Genomic DNA, 12,224 nt, shown 5'->3' with positions numbered 1-12,224 from the left:
TTGAAATTTTGCCGTTTTTGAGGCGAAAATGGCGAACATGACGTCACTAAAACGTCAATTTCTCAAAAATTTTCCGACGGATTTCGCTCAAATTTTCAGGGAACGTGTCAAATTGATGTATGATAAGGTACTGAAAGTTTGACGCCGCTGGCGTAGCGCGTTTAGAAGTTATTGGCGAAAAACAGGAGGGGGGGCAGATTCTGCCCCCCCCCAGCGGGGCGCGGGTTAAAGAGGAACTCATTGGCTACGATTTAAGGGCCTCCCGATCAATTAAGAATGTTTCGTTTGCTTCTGACAGCTGCTTTTTCAGAAACATGCAAAAGGGCGCATTTACCAACAACTGCTGTAAATTGCGCCAGGGGGATGGCGCAATTAGAATCCAATTGCGCCCTATCCTTTAACATGGCTAAGCAAAGGAGACGGAAAGCATACACTCCGGCATTCTATGTCATTGTGGCTTACTTGAACATGTATTATGTGAATCAAGCTCGATACCAATACATAATAAATGTAGATATAAATTGCGATGTTTTTTTGCGCAGGTAAATAACTTTACTTGTGTCCGGTATGCTTGTGAAGTGGAACGAAAACGTTTGATGTAACCGACTAGATATATATGAACGTATGCGCCTAGACGGTTATATTTTCAATCGTTTCTCTCAAAATTAATATTTTGTATTGCTTCTACAACTTTTTTGACATCAGTTTTTACTTTCTATCATAGCTGTCACCTCTCACGCCTGTGTCCATGTTAAAAATGCCGTATTTTGTCAATTACACCGCAAGCTCATAGCCCAAATGGCAGCTACATTATAAGTTCGATGAGAGAAATAATTTTTGGACTGACGATGGCGGGTTGCTTCCCTGCCTGACATAAAACTCCTTCTTTATTGCAATCAGTTAATGATGCATTCATACTGTCGTGATACAATAGCTACACCATTATTCTATTTGCGCCCCCCTGGCGCAATTGCCATGGGCGCAATTAAAATTGAGGTACTTTTTAATAAAAGCGTAGAAGTTACCATAAAGATGCTAAAGGATGTTTACTGTTTCAGTGAAATATAATGAAAAAAGGATTTTTCTTTCCAAATATCACTCTCAAAATCACACAAGTATCGCCTATTTTTATAGCCAACGGTTCAAAATGCTGCCAAAAAGTTAAGAAAACGCCGTAATATCTTTGATGGCGTAATGAGCCTTGCTGATTGGCTTCATCGGAGAGCTTGGGCCATAAAAGGAACTATCCAGTGGTGAAAATAATGTTTTCGAAAACAAAATGCTGAACATGCCATTGAATTCGTGGGAATGTGGGTGGGCGCAATTGGTTAGGAGGGCGCAATACACCCACTTTCCCCTACACATATGATAAAAGGAATGTCACCATCGTGTTCTACGCCCTAAATTACCCATAAAACATGTGTCACAGGCTGCGAATATCAGTTTTGATTTTCGGGGATATGTGCCTACCCGGTTGACCTGACCTTGACCCTGACCTATGCTTGACTGACCCCTACATGGAGCTGACACTCTTGTAGGCCTTATATGATGGATTGTGCACCGTTTTGACAGAGTTTATGACGAGAGGCGCCCATTGCGAAGTCCTGAAGTCCATGCTACTGAAAGCCCGATTTCAGGTGTTTGACCCGACCTTGACCCGACCTGTGACCTCGAAATTCAACTTTAAAATACTCATCTGAAGCGTCTCGTCGCGTTCTTTCGTTTGCCGCCTCGTGCGTTTCGCTGCGCCTATTGGTTCTCGAGTTATCGGCTGGGGGCGTTTAACGCCCCCCCCCCCCCCAGCAAACGGTGGGTGGCGAAATACCCCAGCAACTGCCGGGTTAATTCTAGAAATACGTGAACCTCGAAGCACCTCGATCAAAAGTGAGTGATCTTCAAATCACTTGGAGCACAATATGGAAAAGCGCACTTCCCCATGTTGGACATGACGGTTCCTGAGCGGCCGTCCCGAATTCCTTCATTTGGTAGCTAACAGCAGGATATGGCAGCTCCAATACCAGCATTTGTTTACACTCGATCGAGCCGCACCAGAGACGCGCTAGTAGTCGGCGGGTGAGGTTGTGTGTTGGGGGAGGGGGCGTTCATTCTTTTTTTTGTATTTTCCGAAGTGTTAGAGGTTCTAATTAATTAGGTACAAAATTCCATCTGCATTTTTAGCTTAGATAAGAAAATGGGAGTTACCGTTAATCTTACTTACACAGCTATGAGAAAAAACACTTTCAAATGGCCTCCTTACAATGAAATACCGAAAGATGAAATAATGAAATAATTATTGATGATTTCGACCACAGGTCATTATCAAAATAAGCCAGACAGAACTGTTCTGTCTGGCTTATTTTGATAATGACCTGTGGTCGAAATCATCAATAATTATTTCATTATTTCATCTTTCGGTATTTCATTGTAAGGAGGCCATTTAAAAGTGTTTTTTTCTCATAGAACTTATACCTATGCCTTACATACAGCAAGTGCTTCAACAAGTTTACTTACACAGCTATTGATTGAAGCTCAAAGAAGCTCTGCCTTAGATTGGGATGTTCTGTCTTCTCTGACCTTAATTAAATGATATCTTTTCTATTTTTTCGTGGAATTTATAATGTTTAAAAACATGGCTTAAGTTAGGCTTTCCACACCTTCATGATGTTGTTGCTAACTACAGACATTTTGCATGTTCCAGGCTGGTGCCATGCTGCGTGTTCAATCTACCCCTCAGCTCCACGGCAAGCCTGTCTACAAGTCACAGGTATGCTGACACATATGGTGCATTTAATTCTTGGAGGTATACAGTTTTACTTCTGTTATCACATTTAATTACTCATATTTTACATTTAAGGACAATGATCCGCAACTCAAACTCTCTTGTCTTCAGGGCATTGAATGTTTTATTTGTTTTATTCATTTGTTAGTTTTTCGCTGTATTTTAAAAGGCAAATACTTACTATTATTTAATCATCAGTTTTTGTTTTCTCACATTTCATTCACCTGAACATTTCATTTTCACAGCATCTTGCCAGCCAAATGATTTTTAATTTGCTTTGCAAGCTCGGAAAAATGTCTACATCTACCTACTACATCATCTGGTAGATATTCTATTTATGGGAAAATGAATGGTTTATAGCAGGGATGATTCATGTTTTGCTATGGTAGGTATTCCTACACTTTGTTATTGTGCTGTGGTATTTCTACATGCTGAGCCTGTTAATATTGTCACAAATTTATTAACTGTCCAACAGTACCCAAATTCCAAACTAAAAACTTGTTTGCTTGTTTGTCTACCTGAGGATGATGTCTTGGTGGACTGGAAATTCCACTGCAAGTTACTAACTGAGGGGCTGCCATGGGTCTCCTGGAAGGGCATACTATTATATATGTTTGAATGAACAGATAGACAGACTGTGGGAGTCCGCGCTAAAGCAGTGCTTATTGGGCAGGCCCCAACCCTCACCACCTGATCGGGCAATGCTGGGCCGCATGGAGATAATTCGGAGGCCAGTTCAGTCCCTTCATCGATGCTATACAATGAGACATGGTCTGTCCCACTTAAATGGCCTCAACTGACTGCGACTGCCCCACTAGCCGCAGACCATCCCTGTCAGGAGACTCATTATCGAGCGTCAGAGCGACTCGAACCCGGGCTCTCATCACCGGCCGAGTGTATATCGGCTCAGTCAAGTGGGCAGTGGATATGTTTGGCGGGGATATCCTCGGGACTTGTCTCTTTTCGTAAACAATCTCGTCAATCATCACCTGACATTAAGTTAACAGCTCTCACTCATTTGGGGGAGTAGTCATATGAGTATGAACAGGTACTGAGTACTCCCCTTTATTTTATATTGCGTCAAAAATTCATTTAACCTCAATCAGTTACGACTCATTTCATTACGAATCTATTGATCATTCTACTGTGAAGCCACAACTCTTGGTCCTGCCGTAGCCTTAGGCGCTGACGTTTATAAATAGGCCCTCTCATAACTCCTCCCACCAAGCCACCCAGCCTTGGTCAACCCATCTAACACGATTCTCCACTTTACCTACGGCAGATTAGCGCCTGGATTAGTTAGCTTCGCGTGACCTCTAGCCCTGTTCGCCCCAGTTTTCAGAAGGATGTGATCCAGTCGGACACTCCGGGTCCGGCTGTATCGATGTGTGTGGGGGGGGGGGGGGCAGGGGAGGGCGGGGGGAGGGGGTTCGACACACCCTGCAGTGATGGGTGTTCGGTGGTCAGAAGGGGGGGCAGAGGGGAGGGGCGGTAAATATTGATTGGTACGCGTGTGAGTGAGAGAGGGGGAGGGGGGAGAAACAAAGCGAAGGGCGAGCATTGGAAGGGTATGCTGTACAATACACAGTGCCCACTGTACACCTAGCACAGTGCGCACTGTACACCTAGCACAATGCCCACTGTACACATTGCACATTGCTCATGCTGGGAGCACACACTTTCATGTTGGTTGTGTGTTATGTTACAGTAATTAAGGTCGCGTGCTATTTGATAGGGCTGCTCGCACGCTACATCGTTTCCGGTGTTAAGCTGATGCCTCCGCTTCTCACTCAACCTGGAAATAAGTTGGAAGATTTCCAACTTAAGTTGGAAGATTTCCAACTTGTCTTAATAAGACAGGAACGAAATACTGCGCTAAAAGAAATAGGTACTACGAAACCATTCCGAAATATGATATCCAAAACTAAACATCAGCTTTCGGAGAGCATTGACGGCACAATGCCGAAAGCTTTTCGATACAAACTCGTTTTTATTTTGATTCGATGTATCTTTTGATATAACATTAGAGCAAGTTTATTTACATTTTTCGATTTTATTATTTATTTCAAATCTCCCCCGCTTTGGCATGTATCATTCACCCTTAGGTAGTTGAAGTCAACCATACCTGTTCCCGCTGTGCATCATGTAATTCATGTCATGATGAATTCACTCTGTGTCATTCACCCTGTGTCATTCACCCTGTTTCCACAGGAAGAGCAATATGACGAGATCCAACTCCTGCGTTACCGAGCGGCCGATCTCCGGGACGACAATCAGCTGTTGCGCGGTCAGCTGGCTAAATGTCGCGAGGAGCTCTCAAAGCGTCACCGAGAGACGGAGAAACGACTGGAGGAGGCCGCCGCCAAGGTCAGGTCAAGGTCATCAGGGGAGGGGTGGGATGACGTGGGTGGTGTGTGATTTTTCATCTAGAAAGACGCAAAAAACTCAAATAACCCACACACTAACCACCTCTTCAAATGCGACTGTTCTAACCTTTTACTCTCGCTTAATCATTCTCTAGCCGTCTATTCTAACATTTCTTTTAAAGTGACAACGATATATTGAACCTTTTAATCCTTCCTTCGAGTCATCTTCCATTCCTCGCCTTATAATGTGATTTTTCCGACATGGCAGTGCCTGTATAACCCTTCCCTCTAGACATCTCCCTTGTGCCATTACCAACTCTCCCTCTGTCACGCAAAATGACCGTCAGAGTCGGCGTCCCTTAAAACCCCAATGAACCCCCCCCTTCATTCCCCCCTTTTCAGTCAGAGACGGGCAGCACCAGTGGAATCTGCGGCGGCGGCACCAACACCAGCACCAGTGCCACCGTCACCAGCCTGAAGCTGCGGCTGTTCCGTCTGGAGCAGGTCCTCAAAGAGAAGGAGGAGGAGGTTCGCAGACTGAGGGCCGATACTCGCACTGTGCGGCTCAAGGAGCTGAAACTGCAGGTGCAGGTGTACTACAGAGAGGTGGGTGAAAAGGGAGAGAGGGAGAGACAGGTTTGTGGAATTACAAGAGAAGCATGTGGGATGAGTTGGAAAGATCTGGAAGAGTCAGGAAGCGGAAGACCGCCCGGAAAATAGAGTGGGGTGTACGATGGAGCAGGAGATAGAGAGGATGGGGAATGGAGAAAGTAGGAAGCACGAGGATGAGCAGATTTCGGAGGACGGGCCTGACTTAACATGATGCTCCCTTCGGCTGTCACTAGCTGCTAGATACTAGATCGTCTGTTACTAGACTATACTAGATCATTTGCTTTGCAAGTAAAGTAATTGTACAAACTTAAACTTAAAGCCCAAACAAGCTTGCATACGTATGTATGTATTTACCGAATAAGGTCGCTCCACTGGTGCAGGGCTATTCTGCGACCTTCGTCATATACAATGCAATATGAGCACACAATGAACACCTCATAAAAGACACCTAATAAGACCGATCAATACAGTGGACCTAATATGACACAAAATACACGACCGTTGTGTTCAATGGCTGGTTAGGTCATCACGGATAGATGCCTTGATGCTGCGCAGTGACATGTGATCTCTGTCCCTGGCGATCACCATTCGGTTGTACAGGTCGGCAGCCCGGTACACAAATCGGCGTTTCCCGTGATTGTTGCTAGACTTGGGCAGTGTGATATGGCGAGATTGCCTCGTTTGACGGCACACATGCTCATGGTTATGTACAAACCAGGAGCGCAGTACATCGGGTTTGTCAGACAACAATATGCTGTGTAGCAGCGAGACATCAGAATGCATCACCATATCAGCTGCACGCAGCCAGCCGAGCTCACTGATAATGTCCGACACATGATCACACCGACGTCTTCCGGACACTACCCGGGCGGCGAAGTTCAATATCTTTTGAACTCTAGCTAAGCCAGTGCGATTCGCGCTTCCATAGACCGACAGACAATATCTAACATGAGAAATGACAAGCGCGTCTATAAGTACAGGCAGCACGTGCGATGGTATCATGTGTCTAACATGAATGAGCCCGATGAGGATGCCAAAACAGCGTTGTGTGATGGCGGAGATGTGGGCATTCCATGACAGTTCTTGGTCCATGACTACACCTAGATTTTTGACCGATGCGGACAAGGTAAGTGTTTGTCCCATAAACTGGACAGTAGGCGGCTCAGCGATCTGTGCCATACCCCCTCCCCACTCACCCCGCCCCGTGGCACTAATCAGCTGGCTGTCCGCCGTCAGCTGTTGCGGCTGCGTCGCCAGCTGTCTGATCGTCGCCGTGACCTGGGCCCCGGCCCGGGACTGGGTCACGGCTCACCCTCCGACCTGGCCCTGGTCACCGGCGAGGCGCGGCGACTGAGAAGGGAGAACCGACGTCTGAAGGCCCAGCTGGGAGACACGGAGACACTGCCTGAGGCAATCAGAGGTACGTGGGAGGGGAGAGGGGTGGGGGAGGGAGAGAGGTGTGTAAGACAGAGGAGAGAGATGCGCGAGGGAGGGGAGGGGTACTCGAAAGGCTGATGGAGAGATGCGTGAAAAAGAACGGATAGAGATGTGTGAAAGAGGGTGGGAGGGGTGGGGGTGGGAGTACGTGATCGAAGGAGGGACAAGGATGGTGAGTTTATACCAGGGGACTGGAAATGTGGTTTGGACTTGGGTTGACGGTAATGGTACCTTAGTGATGTGGAAAGTGAATTTATTTGGGTTAATGGATTTGGAAATTGTTGGTCGGTCGGCTGTATGGTGACGTAACGTGCATGACATTAAATGTGCTGTTGCTATTTAATGTGCATGCTATCACTGGCTGTTTTAGATGGGTTGGTACCCAATGTTTTCGTTGCTGTATAAAACTCAAAGCATTCATTTGGTTATACCGAACTGCCCGTGGTGACTGACTGCCTATCTGGTTGCATTGTGACTTCGCTATGAAACAATGGGACACAAAGGCACACAAAGGCGTTGAATGTTGCCATAGACAGCCTCCACTACAAAACAGCTCACCTTACTGAAATATATCGATATCATTTCGAAAGAAAATTGTCTCAATTCTATAGTTAAATGGTTCTGTTTGTAATTTTAGAAAATTCGCTGAAAAACACTGCGGTTGTGTTTGTATGCTGATTGTTTCATGTTTGTTATTAGAGCTCTCCGTATTAACATTTTGGTAGCGCGTTCCTTTTGTCTTGCGAGTGTACCTATGTCCGTTCTCTTTTAGTTGGCAAGGGGTTTTACGGACATGACAGTGCTGTGACATCGGCCTTGGCTCGCCTCGAGGCATGTCTTTATTTTGAGTCCGCTTACACTAATTCGTCTATATTTCTGTTTCGCACACCTTAGCGTAGTCATTCATACTTTTCCAGTGCCTTAATTTATGCTTTTAAATGTCCATTTCTATTTCAATTTATGTTTCTGAGCACTGAACGGTTTTCTGCAATTTTTCACTGTTTTGTTTTCTTTCTTTATCACCCCGCATTCGTCTGCATCGGCACAATGTTTCACGATTGTCTGTTATTTCAGTTTGGTTCACTGCACTCGGGTAGCACCTCTGTCGTCTTGGCTAGGTGAGTAAAGTCTCCTACCAACTTATTCGTAAGTCAGTTTTTCATGGTTCACTTATATCTTATAAATTGTAGTATGTGTTAGCTGTCACCACTACACGTAACACGTATAAAACATTGGACAATCCTTGAACATACTCTTTCGGCTCGTTTGGTTAGATGCCATTCTATCTCTTTCAGGCTGATATTGAACCGTAGTTTGATGCCGGATTCCCACTCACCCCTTTTATTGACTTTTTTAGAGGCTTCGGCAGGGACAGAAATGTATTATAAGTTCGTTTATTTTCAAAAGGACGCTGGCTCCAAGTTCATTATCGAAGCTCTCACGTGAGTTTTGGCAGCTTCAGTGTCTGGTCAAGAATTTCTTACCGAAAAAATTATCGATTTCAAATTTTGCACGGTAAGTAGCTGGAAATTGTGTCTTAAAAATGAACATACTGTGATGACGTCATTGGCGGCAGCAGGCACCCAGGTGTCCGTGCAATGGGACAAAGTGTCGACTAATTCGGGTGAAACCTCGTTGTTCAATGTTGCCGAGGTTATAATCGAGTAAGCGGTTCCGTCAATGACACTTAAACGTTACATTGCAATACAAGTTCGACAGCATGACGTCACCACTGTTTTCATATCTGGTTCCAAAACGCACATATGGAAATTATCGGGAAGAAATCACATGTTAAAATAAGTCGACGTTCGATTTTCTTAAGTTCAGTTTTTGCTCGTTTTGCTCGCTAAAACACGTGCTTGTTCGAAAAACATACTTGGAGCCAGAGTCCTTTTGAAAAAAAAAAAACGAACTATAGCTTGTGCACCACGAAATTCCTAGCATGACGCGCTTTTGCCGTTTTATTATTATCCGCGGTAAACGGCTCAAATACGCCGCATTGTGATTTTCTCATATGATGATGATGATATTTATTGAACAGAAAGTACTGGACAAATATATTTTTCTTCACAAAACCAGCCCACCAGCAAACGGTGTACAAGTTGGATCAAGCTCACAAATGTCAACGGACATAATGATGTAGATCGTCTGATGTCTTTTCCTGTGGTTTTGACTTTTCATATTATCCAACGATGCACAGTTCCCCGAACCTCGGTGCTTTACATAGTGCGACACTGTACATTGTGGATCGAGTCGAGCCAGCTCGGGTCCCGTCCCGTCCAGTCCCAGTCCAGTCCACTCCAGTCCGGTCCTTTCCCGTCCAGTCAAATCCAGTCCAGTCCAGTTAAATCCAGTCCAGTCCAGTCCAGTCCAGTCCAGTCCAGTCCAGTCCAGTCCCAGCCCGAGTTGAGCCGCTCGACTTAGAATTGCACGATCAACATCCTACCTCATATGAACGCTAAGCGTTTCTTGGTACAGTAGAATACTGGCGGTGAAATCCCGCCCAGTTTCCGTGGACTTGTTCCAACCGGATGTGTACTAGTGAAGCGAACAATTAAATACACTGTTACAGCGAATGTCGCTTTTCTGTATCACGACTTGTTTTGTCTCTTTTTCAAATGCCGGACAACCAATTAAAAACCACGTACGCATGACGTCAGCTCATGACGTGCGAAGTTGTTGCTGTTATTGTGACATCGGGCGTATCCTGATGGTTTTGTTTCCATTATTGCGCCATTCAGTAGCGGTAGCGTTTGACTCATGGTCTGGTCTATTAACAATTGTGTGCAGTGTGCATATTTCTAACGGCAATTCTGAATGCATGTGTCCCGATCTGGTTACATGTGTAGGTTCGAGTAATATTTGTTTCACTTTTCTCGATCAAAAGCGGACATGTGTGACGTATGTTACACAGTACCTGTTGACCCATTAGTCATTATCCCACTTAAGTTATATTGTGCGGGCATCGGTTACATACCGTGTTTTTAACATACGCTTTCTTTTGCTTTCTTTTACTCATTTTTTCGATAGCATGCAATATTGTTGTTATGACTTTTTTTGTCGTGATATTACCCCACCGGCTACACATACGATATTGCTACTACCACTTATCGTTCTGCTGTTAACCGTACTTTCACCCCACCTGTTACCCCACCTGTTACCCCACCTGTTACCCCACTATTACCCCACTGTTACCCCACTATTACCCCACTATTACCCCACTGTTCCCACTGCTATACCCGCCTCAACAGGTGGGCTGACTGTTGCAGTGAAACACGAGGGCACCAGCCGGACAGACCTGATTCTGACGGTGGAGTCTCTCGAGGCTAGCGTGAGACGATCGGAGGCAGACTATCAGCTGTTGCTCAAACAATCGAGTAGACATCAGAGGGCCAAGGTAGGTGTGGGTGAGGGGGAGGGTCGGTACGGCGAGGGTTTGGGAGGGGATAGTATGATATTTTGAGGATTATATTGGATGAATGTGTTAGAGGGAAAGGTTTCGCTGGTCTGTAACGCTGAAGTGTGCGAGATATTTGACATGAGGAAAGGAATATCTGTATGGGAGCACACATTTGTGTTTTCAATTGTTGATTACAGCTTAAGATGACGAGTCAGACTTTTTGACAATTAGTTATTTCTAACTGACAATCGTAGTGATTCCTCTCGTTTTCTGAGAATGTCGATGATTATGTTTTAACGTATCTGAATTTAGCGTTTTCCATTACCTGATGTACCTATCATTAACTGTCCCTCCTACTTCCTAGCCATATTTCTCTATCTCACCCTCTACTGCTATCTTTCCAGGAAGAGCATGAGCGCCAGAGGCAGAGGGAAGAGCGGCGGAGAGAGGAAGAGGAGCGGCGGAGAGAGTCGGCAGAGCGGGAGAGAGAGCAGTACCGCTCTGCCGTTCAGAGGTGGAAACGGGAGAGCCAGGCGGCTGATGCCAGTCTGCAGTGAGTCAGAGAGAGGGAGAGAGGGAAGGGGAGGGGAGGGGAGGGGAGGGAGAGAGAGAGAGAGAGAGAGAGAGAGAGGGAGAGGGAGAGGGAGAGGGAGAGGGAGAGGGAGAGAGAGGGGGGAAGATAAGAAGAGAGGAGGCAGTGATGGATAAATGCTAAGATCTCGGTGGAATGTACAGGGTGACACAAAAAAAAGCGGTCATCACCAAAATTCGAATAACTTCGGAAGTTTTATTTAGATCATCACCAAACTTCGGCAACTGAAGGCCACACCTATGTAGCACACATCCACCAAGTTTCAAGTCTTCTCTACGAATACTTTTAGTACAGTGTGTGTTTTACGGACGCTCCACAATGTGCTCCAGGTGAGCGCCCCGGCGCTGCAGGGCGTAGGCACACCTGCATCCGGCAGGCAAAGTTGCCGATAACCCGATAAGAATAACGTTTCAGGGGTAGCACACCCCCTGAGCACTCTCCACAGGCCATTGCACTCTGTAAAGTGCACAGCCATCGGGTTATCGACAACTTTGCCCGCCGGATGCAAGTGTGCCTACGCCCTGCAGCGCCGTGGCGCTCACCTGGAGCACATTGTGGAGCGTCAGTAAAACACACTGTACTAAAAGTATTCGTAGTGAAGACTTGAAACTTGGTGGATGTATGCTACATAGGTGTGACCTTAAGTGGCCGAAGTTTGGTGATGATCTGAATAAAACTTCCGAAGTTATTCGAAATTTGGTGATGACCGTTTTTTTGTGTCACCCTGTAGCTTCAAAGGAATCACTTAAAAGTTGAATGTACTAAGCCGGGCACTAACATCGCACCGTACAAAGATTAGACAAATTGATAAGTCGACTATTGCATTATATAAAAGCGATGCTTGTTTAACAATGGGATCTTTATGATCCATCGAAGTTTAACTAGCCGTCCGTTCTACTAACTCCCTCCCTTTACTTCTTTCCACAGACGTCAGAACGCCGAGCTGCTGAGTCGCGTGGAGCACCTCCAGGAGGAGCTCCTGCGCGTCTCCTCCAGTCCTCTGACACCGTCCTCCTCCCAGACCCCCCGTCGGGTCCT

At 45.7% G+C, this 12,224-nt stretch overlaps 1 protein-coding gene across 3 annotated transcripts; it reads left to right on the top strand.

The window, feature by feature from the left end:
* The first annotated feature begins 2,094 nt into the window (after positions 1-2,094).
* Positions 2,095-12,224, top strand: LOC122376745 (IQ domain-containing protein E-like). Of its 3 annotated transcripts, none has more exons than XM_043356686.1 (8): positions 2,095-2,152; positions 2,699-2,764; positions 4,991-5,146; positions 5,548-5,751; positions 6,994-7,177; positions 8,269-8,312; positions 10,464-10,591; positions 10,999-11,147. In XM_043356686.1, exons 2-6 carry the CDS (start codon positions 2,708-2,710, stop codon positions 8,289-8,291), a joined length of 624 nt encoding a protein of 207 aa, XP_043212621.1. In that variant the 5' UTR covers positions 2,095-2,152; positions 2,699-2,707; the 3' UTR covers positions 8,292-8,312; positions 10,464-10,591; positions 10,999-11,147. The 3 variants fall into 3 exon arrangements, with proteins under 3 accessions (XP_043212621.1, XP_043212619.1, XP_043212620.1); XM_043356684.1 differs by lacking the exon at positions 2,095-2,152 and adding an exon at positions 12,114-12,224 and having other exon boundaries at positions 2,609-2,764; XM_043356685.1 differs by lacking the exon at positions 2,095-2,152 and having other exon boundaries at positions 2,609-2,764; positions 10,446-10,591.

The sequence above is a fragment of the Amphibalanus amphitrite genome, unplaced genomic scaffold, assembly GCF_019059575.1.
Source record: "Amphibalanus amphitrite isolate SeventyFive unplaced genomic scaffold, NRLGWU_Aamphi_draft 002272F_arrow, whole genome shotgun sequence".
Lineage (NCBI taxonomy): Eukaryota > Metazoa > Arthropoda > Thecostraca > Balanomorpha > Balanidae > Amphibalanus > Amphibalanus amphitrite.
The sequence above is the reverse complement of the archived record's forward strand: the minus strand, read 5'-3'. Positions and strand labels throughout refer to the sequence as shown.

Coding starts and splice junctions, on each gene's coding strand:
- LOC122376745 (XM_043356684.1), top strand. CDS start 2,690: ATGTTCCAGGCTGGTGCCATGCTGCGTGTTCAATCTACCCCTCAGCTC. Junction 5,147..5,547: donor TGGAGGAGGCCGCCGCCAAG/GTCAGGTCAAGG, acceptor CCCCCTTTTCAG/TCAGAGACGGGCAGCACCAG. Junction 5,752..6,993: donor TGCAGGTGTACTACAGAGAG/GTGGGTGAAAAG, acceptor GTCCGCCGTCAG/CTGTTGCGGCTGCGTCGCCA.